The 16,599-nt window shown below is 38.4% G+C and overlaps 1 protein-coding gene across 2 annotated transcripts in view; it reads right to left on the reverse strand.

Moving 5' to 3' along the window:
- SLC9A9 (solute carrier family 9 member A9) overlaps window positions 1-16,599 on the reverse strand; it is a 147,339-nt gene that overhangs the window by 129,315 nt on the left and 1,425 nt on the right. For both annotated transcript variants that reach the window (XM_015871486.2, XM_015871485.2), the window contains exons 2-4: window positions 13,644-13,846; window positions 8,850-8,927; window positions 8,180-8,256 (exon numbers count right to left, since the gene is read on the reverse strand). In XM_015871486.2, the coding sequence (XP_015726972.1) occupies window positions 8,180-8,256; window positions 8,850-8,927; window positions 13,644-13,846 (358 nt within the window). The remainder of the gene's footprint in view (window positions 1-8,179; window positions 8,257-8,849; window positions 8,928-13,643; window positions 13,847-16,599) is intronic.

Genomic DNA, 16,599 nt, shown 5'->3' on the forward strand with positions numbered 1-16,599 from the left:
GACAATATTTTCAAACTCAAAGTAATTTTAGTGAGTTAGAACTTCCAAAGGATAAAAAAAAGAAAGGGGGAAAAACAACCCAAACATACCCAGAAGCTTCATTTATATTCACTGAAGCTTGAATCTATTTGGTGGCATAGAAAGCCGAGTTGTCTGCACCACCTTACCAGAAGGAAAAGCACAGATGAAAGGAGAAATCACGGCACTAAGGATTTTACATTTCCTCTGCACTTTGATGTTCAGCTTTCACTCCACTCCCTACCCGAAGCAAGCTAACACCATGGTGTGTGACTACATGCTTCTAAGTGGTAAAATCTGCCTCCAGGCACCCTCCTTATAGTCTTTCTCGCTACACTTGAAAAATCATCGGCCTGCCCAGCATTTGTTTGAGTGACAACGACCAAGGCTAAAAAAAGAGAAAGGCATCCTAAAGGCAATTTTATCGACTGAAAATCATACAGGAGGCTTTTTATATCGTCTGTCAAGAGAAAATTAAAATTGTCATAAACATACAACGATCAAAATGATCAAAGAAGGAAGAGAAAGAGGGGAAAGTAACTCTGACACACTTTAAAGGCAGAAACCCCTGCAGAAAAGGAGGTATGAAGGCACAAATATATCTGCATGGCATCTTGGCACCACACTGTTAAAACTTCCCTCAAGACATGGGCTTATATAGTACTGCTACAGAAAAAAAAAGAATAAGACATCCTGCAGGGATGTTGGCTGAATAACATGGCAGTGTTTCCATGTTAATAAAAAAAGCAGCAAAAGATAAAAAAATAAGTCCTCAAACAAGATCTTCATTAAACAACATAGTTTGTTTTCTTTGGATTGTGCAGCTTTTAGTTTACATTTGGATCACATCTTCCAGCTCTTCACAATGAGGCATCACCAAATGAATAGAATCTGAGGTTTCTGAATAATAAAAATATCCCATAGTGTAGCTCCAAGATAAAGAGATTTGACAGTAAAACCAGGTTCGTTAGCACAAGGTGTGGCACAACTCTGAAAAGTCTAACTTTGCTTTCAGCCCTCTGTCCCAGCTGTTTTTCATCCTTGCAGCACAATGGGGTCAGTATCTAGAAGCAGCTGTTGAACAGAGACATATAGGCAGAGTTTGAATAATTAGTTCTTCTAAAGCTGAAGCCACCCATGGCCAGGGCCGAATAATGAGACGAAGAACACAGAGCAGAAAAGGTTTTGAACAGTACAGTTAGAAGCTCCTTGTTTATCAGCCATGCCAAGCTAACCTCATGGTGTGCATATTTTTCTACTCAGCAGAGAAGCTCTCACTAAAGCTATTTAACCAGGGGTGACATTACTTGAGAAGGCTGGTGGGAATGTTTGTCCTTCACAAGGGAACAAGGGTGAATACTTTGAAGGAACAAAGTCTCGGGTAAGCACCGTTTTATGTATTTATGATTATGGATTACATATCAGCTTAGGATGTCATTAATAGATTATTCTTTCATTAAAACAAAAAATATTTACAGCATCCTTGTTGTATGTCGTATATAAATATTATATAAGAATCCCCATCCACATTACTGAAAATTCAAGTTGATAAAGTTCACAGGGGGCAGGCAGAAGTAACTTCCTATGTCTCGATGCACTGAGAAAACAATGCCAAAATGCACATGCTTACAATTATAATTAGATAATATTTGGCAGGGTTAAGCACTACCTTCTCTTCCCATTTATCTTTGAGTTGTTCATTTGTGAGTGTGCCAGTTTGACAGCCCCAAAGACAGGGAGCATCTGTTTGCATATAAAGGAAATATATTTACAACATTCACTTCCACAAACTGCTCCCGAAAGAGTGCTTCAGTCACACACTTGAGGGGCGAACAAGAGGATCAGTAATGTAAAATCCCCTGCACCTCGCCAAGAGTACTAATGAAGCTGCAATTTACCAGTGAAAGGTTGGAACTGTATCAGGTTTTGCAGTCTATTCCTGTTACTAGAAGTGCAACGGGACAACTAGTTCAGGCTTCTGAGTCACTTCCAAGCTTGCAAGTGTTACTGTAACTAATGTAATTTTGTTGGTGACGTGCTCAGATTGTTGTTTCATAATCCTTGTCTCTACTTTGAAGTACTTTGAAAACTAAGCAAAGTAATCTGAAGAGCGGGCGGATTGCGAGCATTCTGACATTAGCTGTCACAGCCAATCATTTTAGCTGAGAAAGTTTACTAAAAACTGTTCATCAGAATTGTTTAATTTACGGTATTATTTGGAGTCCTTGGATCAGTGTTTAAAGCACCACATAAAGGCTGACACGTGTTTGATGATTCTTAGCCTTCCCTTACAAGCAGCACTCCAAGCTGGAGAGAAGAGCAGTGAGTGGCCCAGCCCATGCAGGCTGAGGGAGCTGACCTGTCCCACCACGAGCTGCTACTGGCTCTTCCTGAGTGTGGATCCAGCACATCAGACCCACAGCGTGCACAGCTGCCCCCAGTGCTCGCGTTAAAACGGGCTGCGGGGGAGCGGCGTTTTGAGGTCGGCTTTCGGGCCGGCCGGGGGCTCAGGCGGAGCGCGGCCGCCCCCTGCTGCCCAGGCTGCAGCATTACGGTACGAGAAAGCTGGCCTTGTGTGACATTGTTCTCGCTGCAGAGCTGAATGCTAACGGGAAATACTCCATCTGCTGTTTCTCTTTGTTTTCTCTCACTATAATTTTGACGGTAGTTGTGTGTGTGTATTTGTTTTTTATTTTCCCTTCTCTTTGATGCCATTTGGAAGTAAGTGCTGTTGACCTTTAGTAGGGAAAAGAGTGCAGAAGGTTCAGCTGAACGTGCTGTCTGTCACGCATGTGACCAAATTCAGCAGCAAGCTGGGATCAGTCAGGGCATTATGAAAACCATGAGTAAGGCTCTTGCACCGAATGGCTGACTCAGGATCAAACAAATGCATTCTGGCTATACTGGAGGGTTGTTTGGGAAAAGTGCCAAAATGGGATTAGGATTTGGACAGGAAATTAGGTTCTATAGTAACCCAGCTACATTTGTAAGCCCTCTGGCTGTCGCAGTGCACTTTGATGCTGGCCTCACTGCAGCTGTTCTCTCTTCCACTACACATGTTGATCTGAGTCACCTGTGTGGTGATGGCAGAGAAGGGCATTCCAGATACCCACAGCTGTGCATCAGTCACATGGCTGCCACTGGCTGGAGCAGGGCATTGCCCTTCAGAGTTATGTGGCTTCTCTGCCACTCAGTCCCATCCCTTAACCAATAGGTGCTTTCCACATCTAAGGAGCATAAAGTATCCTGCTTCATGGAAATCAGTCTGTTCTTGAAAGGTATTTTACAATATTCCAGTGGGAGAGGCTACATAGTACTGTGGTAATGAGTAATAATGTTATGCTTTCTGGATTCTACATAATAAGTAAGGTACAGGGCTAACTGTGGGCTTCTGCATGTACCAGATAAAATAGCATTAATAAGATTACTGAAAGCTAGTTGAATCAAGTCACTTGTCATGGAAGGGCATGGTGGGTGGAAAACCCACTCATCTGCTGGGCTCACAAAGTAACGAATGCTGGCTTGGAACTGGGTTACTAATGGCATTCCTCACAGGTGGATACTGAGAGGTATTTAAAATGTGATCGGAGGAGGCTCAGAGTATCTTTTTCTAACCTTCAGGTTTCCCTTTTTCTTTAGGTTTCCCCATGAGGGGTCGGGTTGGATCAGAGATGTGCAGAGGTCAGTTCCACCCTAAATTATTCTGAGATTCTGTGATAAAAGAGTGGTGAGGAACAGCTTCACTCACAATGTTGTTTGAAGGGAGAGAAACTGCAGTCAGCTGTACCCACTTCCTGATGATCAATGGAGGTCAACTGCATAAGCAAGATAATATGGTTTACAAGAGGACTGAACATCCTTATTGCAGAGTTTCACTATTAGTCACTGTCTTCATACAGATAATGAGATGTTAATTGCTTGGGTTTTTTTGTTTTGTTTTTGTTTGTTTACTATTTTTACTAGTGCTGTCATTCTGCTCTAAATTTGCAATATGTGGTATGCACATAAATACCACAGAACAGATATTGATACTCATCCTCCCAGTAAGGGGGAGGCCAAAACAGAGCAGGGATTGTGGTGTTGTGACACATCTGTTTTGGCTCCTGCTAATCTTCACAAAAGGGCTTGTTAGGTTGGAAGAGGTGGTGGTGCAAAGAGCAAGCAGGGGCCAAGTCAGGGTATTTAAGAAGTGAATGATTTTTCTGCATAGGGTATGGAGCTGCCTATGAGCAGAAACTAATTAGCATTTCAAGAGCCACCTGCATGCACAAAGTCCTTGCTGCAGCAGGAAGTACAATAATTCTAACCATTTCTCTTCAACAATTGCAGAGGGATTGCCAGGAATTGCCAGGTCACAGCCTGAACCAATGGTTAAGCAGCAGGTGAGAAGATGTGGTTAACCCAGGGAGCTCAGGTGCAGGCAAATGCACCTGAATGACTGGAAAGGTGGAACCCCTCCTCACCCTCATTTAAGGGTTGGCAGCTAAGAGAGCAACGTTCCTCTGGATAGAGATTGAATTTCTCTTGAGCTGGCTCTGGAAAGGGGTGAGTTACTTTTCTTTCTTTGTTACCTGATATTTTTCTATAGTGCCTGCATCATGTTAGAAGTTGCTGTCATTGCCTTCTTTTGTCATACAATGTAATTTTGTTATTGTAGTATTTGTATTTCTAAAGAAAAAGAGAAGAAAGAAATGCTGTCTGGGAAGCTAGTTGTTGGATATGGGAAGAGGGGGGGTAAGACAACTGAATGTAGAGGAAAACAAGACAGAGAAGATCAAAGTACAAAATGGCTGACTGAGGTAGGCTAGAGACAGAACATGTATATAGCAGAGGTCATGTCATTGCTTGTGTTGGATCAGAAGAAAGCGGTGTAGTTGCTGTAAGCCATGTCCTACAATTCAGTAAAGCTATGGAGTTTTGTGTGTCCTGCAGCAATGCATAATGTAGGCTGAATTAGAAATCTGTTTCTGAACCATCTCCTATTCCAAATGCTGTTGGAGCCAATAAGCTGGGTTGAAGAGGTGTATGGGTGGTCTACAGCTAGAGAAATGGGGAATGGTGGTATTTAGAGACAACACTGGGTGTTAGTTCTTTAATGATCTGTGAAGATCAGGGAAGAAGACACAAGAAGATCTATGCAAAAGTATTAATTTCTTCAGTAAAAAAATTCCAGTACAACTGAGAAGGAACTTTATAAAACAACAGCAATAGAAGCCAAGAAAAATAAGTTCTTGCCCTTAGACAGAGGTTTCTTTTGAGGAAAAATCTAGACTCAGGTCTTTTTCCTATTTGGCAACAAATGCCATTTACTCTTTTTCCAAAAGAGTGTATGGCTTACGTTTTTCTTTTTGGCTTCCTCAGCCACATACATTTCCCTTTAAAGCGAGTTTTTTAATATCTTTAGTATGCTAAATGGTTCTTCTGAAAGACAAAAATAATTGCACCCTGCTGTTCACCACATCTGTTTATGAGAAGAACTTTGTTTTCTGCGTGATCAACTCTGCTTCAGTAAACAACATCAGATGCTTATCATAGAATGGCTAGGAATACTAAGACTGAACTCACAGCAATGCTTCCTTGAATGTTTTAGAGTACTCTTGGAAGCATTCATTTCTGAGTGGATGTTAGTGACCCGAGAAGCGCTATCTTAGATCAGTATCTTGGCTTAACTCAGCTTGTTGTCCACAAGTTGACAAGTCATTTGAATCAAAATAGTTTTTAATTACATTATAGCTTTAGAAATGCTAGAACTCAGAGTTACATCTAAAAGTAAGTCTCTTCCATTTTTCATTTCCTTTGCAGAATTTCATCACTCAAGCCATCCTAGTGAGTGTATACTTTCAAACTACTCTAAACCGATACTTTACCAACCTGTTTGGGATTTGTTTAACATTTTGTTTAAAGAGTGATGAGCTCACAAGTAAGCACAACAGATATTTTTCTGCTGGGCCTAAGTGTTACTTTGCCTTCTCTGGAGAGATCTGGAGAGGCACAGTATGATTTCTAGTCTAAATGCCTATTGAATTTACTCATGTCATTGAAAAATGGTATTGTACTGCCTCGTGACTGAAAGAAAATACCTGCATCAACTCCAAATGGGACATGAAAGTAGCCAAAAAGAAAAAAAAAAACCACACATTTAAAAAAAAAAAAAAAAAAGAGAGGGAAAAAAAAAAAAGGAAAAAGGAAAAGCATTACCACCACAAGCAGTATATTTTCACACACATACACAAAATATATATACATCACTAAAATGAAATTAATGTCTGGTTATTAGATTTTTCATTATTTCCAGCCATAGGCTTCAAAATATTAATGGGAATTATTAAAGACAGACATCTGAAATATTTTCAAAATGTTTTATCACTGGAGGGGGCAAATTGCTCTCACCTCTGTTTGCACCTCAAATAGAGCTTTTATTCTTGCCTGTGAGGAGCCTAAGCATTTGATATTTACAGGTGGTGCATGAAGGAAAATCACACCTGTATTATTTGGTAGGAGTGTGTGGTAGAAAACAATTTTTAAATTAGGGAAAAAATACTACTTGTACATGAAATAATTCTGAACTAATACAGAAATGATCCACTGGGAAGGTGACAGCTTAGGTGGTGTAACTGCAGATAATCTTTGTAAAGGTATTTGCTTGGTTTATGGGTTGCTCTGTAACAGAGAGATATTTTCTGCTGCCCTTAATGGGGCCCCATTTTTCCTTGCAGAAACAGTTTCTAAAATCCAGAAGAATCTCACAGTACAGTAGATATGAGCCAAACATTTTTTGGCTTTAGCCTACTGTTCAGTACTGTGTGGTTCTTTGGTTTTGCTCTGCTGAAGCACAGAATGGTTTCCAAGCTGCAAAGTCTTTCCACAGCCCCCAGATGAGAAAGAATAATCAGATTTTTAAGCTCAATACTGTTTCACATCAGCCGACTCCATTAGTATATTCCAGAAAGCTTCAGTCAGAAAGCAATACAGAACATGCCTGTAACCCAATTAAATGTCTGTATGTTTGTCAAACTACCCAGATATCTCTGGAAACTGTAAGCACAAAAAGAAGTCAAATCCCCACTCATGCAGTGCACAGGAAACATGCTGAACACCTCAGCTGTGTGTTGCCGTACACATAATGAGAAATGAACCTGTGTGTACTGAGAATATGTCAGTGTATCAATATATCAATATCTACAGTTCTGTCTTATAACGTTATGAAGCCAGAGGAAGCTACTTATTGTTGAGAAAGAAGTTGTAAGAAGTGTCCACTTCACAAAGCTGCAGTGGAAAAGCCAATCTCATGTGGTTTTTTTTGTCCTCAAACATATTTGGAGTGGTATTTGTTAACTCCTGGTATCTCCTTCCATCCCTCTCATATGTTTGTATATAACTGTGAGTGTGGGTTTGATTTTTCAAAATCATTTAAGACTCAGCATTTAAAAGAAAGAACTGAAAGATATAAAGGAGGAAAGAAAAAATGTGAACTATAAAAACTGGCCAAGTATTTTAGCATTAAATATCTCTCCATAGTGACTAGTAAATCAAGCAAATTTTGCAACAATATTAGAAACATTTTACTTAAGTATGGAAATGAAAGAGGATTTTTTTGCCCCTCTGTTCTTCTATCTTCCCTCTTTTCTGCAGAAACTATTTAGTCATATCCAATTCACATGTGATGTGATAATAAGACTTTTAGCATGCCCTTCATTTAAAAGGCTTCACTTAGCCTTAGAGGTGACTCCAGTAATTTTACATTATATGCTATGTTTCTGTCCATCCCCTTTTGAGCTTTGAAGTCCTTCATTTTCTATTAGAGCCTTGTTCTCCTATGGAATGAATTCTGGTTAGAAGCATGCCATTTCAAATGAGAGAATGGTTCCTTTTCTCAGGAGAGGTGGTTAAGGTTACAAGGTTGTAGAAAGCAGGCCGTGCTTCTATCAATCATAGATTAGAAGTTCAGGACATAACTACCCAAGTGCCTCAGACAGTTCTTGCTATCCAGCAGTCTTGTCTCCTCTGCATTCTCTGACATATAATCACTTTATCTATTACACACATTATGACTTCTATTGATCAGTGTGAGCAGTTATCTTTACAATTTAGTTTTTTATTAAAAAATAAAATCAGATCACTAATTATGACTTCAGCAATATAGTAGGAGGCACTCACTTACCCTATGACAATGCAGGAGATGGCAGTTCCCAAAAATGCATACGTTAAAATTGATCCTAAGTTACGAAAGAAATGTCTCTGGGGAGGAAAGTTTGGGGGGAAAAAAACAAACAGAAGAAATACAGTCAGCAAAAGAACATTAAAACCGAGTTGCATCTAGAAGTGCTATTCCTATTTTTCTTGCTACAGACCATAGATATAAAATGAAATAGTATGGGCTATAGATGATTTGATTTTTTTAATTTTTTTTTTTTTGTCTCTTGGAGTGCCTTTGCAATCCTCTCTTTTATGTGCCTGGCCAAATGCTTCAGGTTCACAGTAAAAGTGTCTGATATAAACTGTATCATGACCTTATTCCTTGAGTAAACAAAGTTTTGATCACTCCATGTATGAAAAATAGATAGGCTGCTGCCTACCTGTAGTGCTATTTGTAGTGTTACTGGATTCAAAGTGGCCTCTTCTGAATCTAGCAACATCTGCGAGTTACAAACTGCACAATCAAATCTTTGCACAATGACAGGGAGCAGGCTGTATTTTTTAACCATTCCTGTCAAGTTCTTACCATGTAATATAATTGTTAACTGACTTTTTTTCTCTGTTATTGGTCTGATGGGTCTAAAAGGTAACATTCACACTAAGCCACTTCCATAGTTTAAGACAGAGGCACTTACCTTCTTTAAACTATATCCAGCATGAAATATAATAGGTGGCAGCAAAATACTGAAGAAGATAGAAGGATCAAAAGTCATCTGCCAAAAAGGACAAGAGAGGGTAAGAAGCCAGAATGCTATTCTGGGTTCTGTTTTACATACTAATGTGTAGTTCCTTACTGCTCATATATGTAAAATACTATTGAACGTTTAAAGAAGGAAATTGGCTGTGGGAATCTGCTGATTGCTTCTCTAGCATCATTTCCACTGTGCCATTAGCTCTGTCCTGTTGCCTACACATCTTTCATCTGTTTTGCAGGAAAAGGGGGTTCATTTTAACCTCAAAAGCTCAATTAGGTGAAGGTACAGCGGTGATCTCTTTGTGATTCTTGCTCTGTCCCACTGCCTGGTACAGCAGCAGGCAACACTTCATACTCCATTGCAGAGTTTGTTACGCTCAGATTACTGAGCAGTGACAATCTCATTCCCAGGTCCTCTCTGAGTGCAGTCTGCCTGAGATCCATCTGGAATCTCTTTATGTGTGAGGGACGAGACAACCTCTGTCTCCTTTGTTTTGTAAGAAGTAAGAATTTCTTGTACTACCTCCTCAGTGTAAAGCTGAAGCTGCTGTATGGGTAATTCACTGCAGGAATAGTTCAGAAGTACTATTTGTGATGCTGACCAGTTATCTCTGAGCTCACTTGATCGTATCTTTCATAACCTCAGTTCACCTTGGCACATGAAATAAAGAGAGAGAAAATACAAAGAAAAGCAGTTGGGAAACACAGGCAATCTTCTGAAGAGGCCCAGTTTTCTGAGCTTCCCAGACCAATTCAACCACAGCCAAGAAATGAAGTTCTGTACAGATAACAGGGGTTCAAACTTCACCCAAGCAATCTTGTCTTTTGGATGTGTAATCAAACCATACACTGAACTCTATTAAAAGTTTTTAGGAGAGGAAGGTTTCAATTTAAAATGCTATTGTCTGCTTTCAGATATTCTGTTAATTTTATTATGAAAGTATTTGTGGATTGAGAGTGAAGGCAGTACTAACGTTGCTATATGTCAAGGCATAACATTACAGAAGACTTACACCTAGGACTGAAACAATGACTCAATCTCCAGCTCGGTCTCAGTATTTTTATGTGAAGAAGCAGAGTTGTTCTCATCAAAATATGTGGGATCAGCATCTAGACACAAAGTGCTTTTGTAAATTTCTGTAGTTTTTTTTTTCCCCTAAGATATTGTACTATATCATGATAAGAATAAGGAGGGGATTTCCCACTCTTTAAAGGTGGTATATAAGTCTTACTTTAATGAGAGGTGAAGTATCTAGCATTATGAAGATGGTATCAAGTTGGTGGTGATGCTGGCTCTCTAAAACCATATACATAATAGTGTCCATCAAAATTCCAGAGTGAGGATATTGTTTTCTACTGAAGTTACTTAAACTCCTCAGGCAGTATCATTTCAAATATGTGCAGTTGCCTACGAAACAAGTTCCCAAATGGCTCTGAAGTAATTGTATTCCAAGGTTTTATTTTTGTCATTTGGTGAGTTGGAACTAATTGTGGAACTTGCTATGTAATTTATGGAGACTCTGAAACCTCATCACCTCACGCAGAAATTTATTGAATCAGATGCACTCATAAATTAGAACGCATGTCTACTTCAGATCATTCAATCACTGGAAACTTCACAGCCATTTGCTAGCAGCTGGATTTTCATGAATAGTGTAATAAATTTTATTTAGAGCTACAGTTAAGATGGTCAGAAGGACACTGGGTCAATATATCTTCTCTGTGACCAAATAGGAAAAAAACAAAACAAAAGAAGCTCCTTAGCTCTTGAAAGCACTGTTCTTTGTCTCTGTTTGAAAAAAAGCATTAGCACTGATAGAATCTCTTAGACAAATGTTGTACACAGGCTAATGGCTAAATGTTGGTGAATGCATACAGCAGGCTGTATTTGTTTTTTTCCCCTTATTAACACTGTTTGCTTCTGTGCTGCAAATAGACTGAGGTCCAATTTGTTTACAATACCTGGATGACGGATTTGACACCAGATGTCAATGGCTATTTTCTGAGTTGACTCTGCTTATTTTATCTTGTGACATTGGCAAAATCTTTAATTGATAAAAAGAATATTGTAAAATTTACTTTTGATACTTCAGAAAGCAAGAATGCTTCATAAGACAGGCAAAAGTCTGGAAAACTTCAGAGAAAACTCATGTTTGCACAGCCTGTCAGGTGAATGTTACCTGAGTAACAATCATGATTGTTACTAATAACAATAAGACATTCTTCATTTGCAGATCAGTAGCCAAAGTAGCTTTCTCCTCATCTCACTGTAGCTGTCTTTTCTTTGCAAAATTCTCAAGGCTTAAATTTCAACTAGTAGAAAATACATTAAATTCTTTAATTTCAGAGAAACTGTATTATTACATGTGGGCCATAGAGCTAGTTCATTATTTCCTCTTTCAGTTATTTGTAAACTCTGCATATCATCCATCAAAAGATACAAGGTGAAATATTTAAACTGATTGTCCTGCATTTGTACTTTATGATAATCTTTTTTGTTATAAATTGTGTTTGTAAGTATTTTGGCCTAGAGTATATGCAGCCTCATTTTATCCTCCATAGAAGAAATACTTAAAGCTTCACTTTTTCCTGGTGCGTTTCTACTTGCATATAGAGAAAACTGATTTCTGCCAGTTGGTAGCAAGCTTTGGGATTGTCCTTCAGCAAGAAACTAACAGTGAGCAACCTAGCTCCACCTGCAGAGAGCTGTCTTCCTGTCCTTTTCTGATCCAGTGTGGGGTCAATGTGTAGCAGAAAAAGGGCAATTAGTGTAAAACCTAGGCAAACCAACTTTACCCCTAAGTGAATGGATACAGTCTAAGAGAGGTAGAAAAAGACCAAAATGCCATTGAAAACAGCGTAGCTGAAAAGTTTTCTGTTTTCTATCTCATTCTTTGTTTTCTGAATGCTGTTGCAAATACTGAAGTGTCATGAAACTGGAAAACCATCCAGAGTTCACATAAAGTGCGTTCTTTACCTAATACTATTTTATATACATAAACATTTGTCCTTTTTTTTCCCTGCCACAGCCAGAATGCAGCTGTCAGTACACTGTCCAGGTTTGCCTTCAATTTCAGGCTCAGACAGTGACAATGAACAATTTTTAGTCGCCACACTTCAGGTAACTTTCAATAAACAGAGTTCTGCTTCAAGCTGGAAAAGAAAATAACATTTTAATAAGCCTATGTATTGCTCACTGTTCCATCAGCAGCTGTGCTACTTCAGTATCTTTACAAGAGACAGAACACAATTAGAGCAATGGCTTGCAGCTCCTCTGTTCAGATAAAGTGGTATTTTGAGGCTACATGTACTAGATCAATTTAGATTTAGAAGAGTGAGAACTGCCAGAAAATGACTTCTGTCTTCTTGCAGCAGATAGCTTCATTTGATAAACAGGAAGTGAGCGCTCAGCCTTTTTTTCCATCCTGTTTTCTTAGAAGTATAAAGTTGACAAAAATACTTGCTAGCACATAATGTGCTGTTACTTCATGATAGAAAATGAATTAACTTGCAAACTCGCATGCTGACTTTGGAACTAATTCAGCAAGCATGTTAAAATATTTCGTCTATAGGCATCAGAAATCTTGAATGAATGTTTTACATTCAAAACAAACTGAAGGATATCTCTTTGTAAGACATGGGGCAGTCTGTTAGTTATGACAGATGTACTTAACAAAGTCATATACTGAAGTCAGAAAGGAATTGCAGCTGAACAAAAACCAGAGTGTGGTGTGATAGTGTTTTCTGTTTTTGTATGTCAGTACTTTTGCCAGTCAGGAAGGCTGCCAGACATTGTTTTTGTCTCCTAAATACAGTCAAATGTCTCCCTCTTTCCTTTTTTACTTATTTTCTTTTCAATAGGGCACTTGCCCTCTTAAAGTGAAAGTGTTAGCAGGCTTGGACCTCTACTGTCATTTAGAGAAACCCACAGTTCTTAGTGAGACTTTTAAGAATCTTCCTGCAAATTGGGACTATGGAAACAGGAATGGGCAATGCCCTGTAAGGGCAACAGGAACTTCTGTGTTAGTACTCCTCCCTTTCCACACCATCAGCCAGCTTCAGTATATACCAAGTTTGAATGTAACGTTCAAATGTAATAGATGAGTACATAACCCTAGGAAACTAAACACTTGAACTGAGAAACCTCTCACAACTGGCAGGAAAAAGGATGAAGACTCAGCAAAATCTGGCTAGTGTGACTGCCACAGTACTTTCCTGTCTCCACCCACCGTAGTTCTCAGTTTTCAGCGTCTAGTCTAGTTCCCTTACACTATTAGGAGGTTAGCAGCAACTAGAGGCAGGCACACGAGGCAAGGGCTTTGAGCAGATGGTTAAATCCAAACTCTGCTAAGAGGCCCAGTGTATGTTCTAAGCATAAATTAAAAGAAGTAGACAAACAATGATACTTGTTAAAAAGCAAAATAATATACTGAAATACTGTAAAATACATTTATAGGGGCTTAGGACCTGCATGTGAGTATGTTTTAAAGTTTTAGAGGGATTTTGGAAAGTCTCTCTGCACTTGTGAATTTCTTAAGTTGGTGTCCTGTTTTTGAACAGACTAACAGGAGAAGTAAATATTGCGAAGGTGGAGAAAGAATGTACTAAATAAGTAGAATATTTTAATAGTTACATATTGGAAAACTGAAAAGTCCACAACATTGCAAAGGACTCCAAATAAAATAAATAAAGGAAATATCTTGCATAATGCAGAACAAAATAAAATCATTTTTACCTTTTGAAGCATTGCGTTGCCCTGGTGACCATTGACATTGTGACGATTGATCTCTCTTTTGTATTGGTATTCATAGACCTGATTAGTTATATTAATGAGTAGACTGGATGGCCCTGATTTCAGCTTTTCACATTCGTAAACAGTTCCATTTTCAACATCTGATGTTTTTGTTGCATATCGTATAATTAATCCCATTACAAGACCTGGAGAGTAAAAAAAGCCAAAACAAAGAAATTCAGGCAGGTTTAAGCACTTGATGCTGCACAGTTGCTTGGAAAAATTAACTTCCCTGTTCTTGCTCTACTAAAGCTAGAACATTATTTTCTGTGTTTCTATCTTCACACATGTACACTTAACTCAGTACTTCATGTGGGACCACAAAATATTCTTTGAAAATGATAGTTTCATTAGAACGCTGGTGTTGGTTTGCCATGTACTCAGCTGTACTCCTATTCTTGCAATCCAGTTGCTGGAATCATTCTGTTATAGCAGTTGACTTGCTTAAATACTGTGTTTTCAGTAGATGTTGAGAGAAGGGGCATGAGTGCATAACTGAAGTGTTATACTGAGCATAAAAAAATCAGTTGTAATCTTGGTGGTTTTACACACTTCTTTGTGGAGGTGCATTTCTTTCTTTCGGCACTAGTAGGACCTTGAATAATTACTTCAGGAGAAGTAACTATTATTTATCTAGATAACATTGCTGGAGATGATTAATTGCAGGAAATAGCTGATAGGAATCTGGAAGATAAGTTTTACTACATAGTGCTATGAATGCTGTGGATAAACAAGGTGATCATAATCACCTGGTCAGGTGTCAGTTATTTTCACATTTTCCACTAAGAGAGACCTCTGAACTCTGTAGGTTTCTGGAATAGACACAATGCAAGCCTATCGATAATAAGAAGAGTTTTCTGTTACAGTAATGTAATTGCACAAAATCACTTGAGGGGAAAAAAATGTTTAAAAATTTAGAGTCAAAATAGACTAGGAGTCAAGAGGGACTATTCTTTTTTGTATTCTTAGAAGGTATTATCTCCTGTGGGCAACTCAAGCTACCTCTGTAAGAATTTTCTGGAACAGAAACAAATGCAAATATTGTTGATCATAGTCATGCAAGATGACCTTTGATTATAAATAAATTTGCAGAAAATGATTGTTTTAAATATATGACAACAGTAGTTGTAATTCTCAGTTAGCATTGATCAGTTCTCTGCAGCTGGCATTCAAAGTCAGCCTTTGGATTTCCTTCTTTTTTTAGTTCTTATCCTCGGAGTTCAGATTTGGATAATACACTGGGCAATGAAACAGTACTGAAAATAAGGGGAAATTGTGAGTGTCATCAACAGCATACACATACTTGAGAATTTATATTAGAGCACATTCTAACAGTTGACATCCTTAGGGCATCAGTGAGGCCTTGAGATCCTTTTAGCCTTCAAGAATATTCTGTGATGCTTTAAATGTAAACAAAAACCAGAAAATAAGTTGAGGCTGTTGTTTGTGGTCTGTCAAAACAAGCTACAGTACACAGAGAAACCTGTCCCCCAAGATCCTGGAGAACGAAGTGGTGAACAAGAGAATAGTAAGGCTGTGTTCTTTCTTTTTTGCGGGTAACTGACTTTTCTATTTGCTGCTGAAACAGAAGAACGTGAGAGTGTCAGTAATTTAAAGAGCTGAACTCCTTGAGATTACTGCATATACTCAATCTATGGGTAAACACTGTTTGGAGAAAACCCTGTGCATAAGCTTCAACTAAAGGTGTTCATTTTTGTTTTTTGGTAAATATAGGAATGTTATTGGTGTAAATAGAGCTACGCTTAATGTAGGAACATTGATTTGATTAGAAATCAATTCTTTTCAATGTTTAATGTTTCTAATTAGACTATTTTCAAGTTGTTTTTTTGTTGTTAAAACTGTTCAGCCTAAGGATGCACTTACCTAGGAAGCTTATGCAGGAGGGAAAATGTATATATACTTTAAATACAATGTGCTATCAGTATGTTGTTAGTGTCTAAGTTGTGTCTGTTCAGCATTTTGTGGTATATTTAAAAACTGCTGAGTTTGTATCTCTGTTCTTTCTTCCTTGTCTTCGTGTTTCACTTTCCCTGTGCCTTCCATTGCTATACCTCTGATGACATGCTGTCTTGATAAGGAATACAGACCCATCCATCATACGCAGTCTTCAAATAAGTGGCAATATTCTGTCACCTGAAGGAAAATTGTTGTTTTCTTGTGCTGCTGTTCACATATCTAGTAAACAGCTCAATGTACTACAGTAAAACAAACTACAGGGCAGATGTATTATAATACAAAACATATAGAAAAGATAACTACTCTGGTAAAAAAGACACACAAATTGTGTAGGAGAAGATCAGCTGTAGCAAAGTCACTCAGGCTTAGCTGCACTGTGACTCAGGGCAGGACTGACTGTCAGTACTTGGTGCTATAATGATTGCCTGAACTGATTTTTCTCCTGAAGTTGCTGTCAGCTCGTCTAACATCTCTGTCACTACCTCATAAATTCCACTTTCTTTTCCTCATCTCAGTTTCATAATGCTGAAGATAACAAGCCCATGTTAAAAATTTTGAAGAATAGAAGGGACACAATCAGCTTTCTAGATCACGTGAATGAAAACGTTTCCACGTTTAAAGGCCACCATAAATAATGCAAGCCTAAATAGCCTATTTGCAACCATGAGGATCACTTCCTTTAGTTCATGACTGTTTTAATAATTCAAAAACTCTGTCCTGATGGAGCACTGATCTCTTTACTGATCAAAAGAACATTGTGAGGAGGTTATCTTCATGATGTATAGATAGTGTTCTGGGCAGGCAGCAAAATGGAGCTAGAGCAGATAGCAAAGTGGAAGAAGATAAAACTTTAAATCCCAACTTCTCTGTCTAATGTTTTTCCCTATTTGTATCTCCCACTTTATCAGCTTTCAGCAAATGT

The sequence above is a fragment of the Coturnix japonica genome, chromosome 9 (assembly GCF_001577835.2).
Source record: "Coturnix japonica isolate 7356 chromosome 9, Coturnix japonica 2.1, whole genome shotgun sequence".
Classification (NCBI taxonomy): Eukaryota; Metazoa; Chordata; class Aves; order Galliformes; family Phasianidae; genus Coturnix; species Coturnix japonica.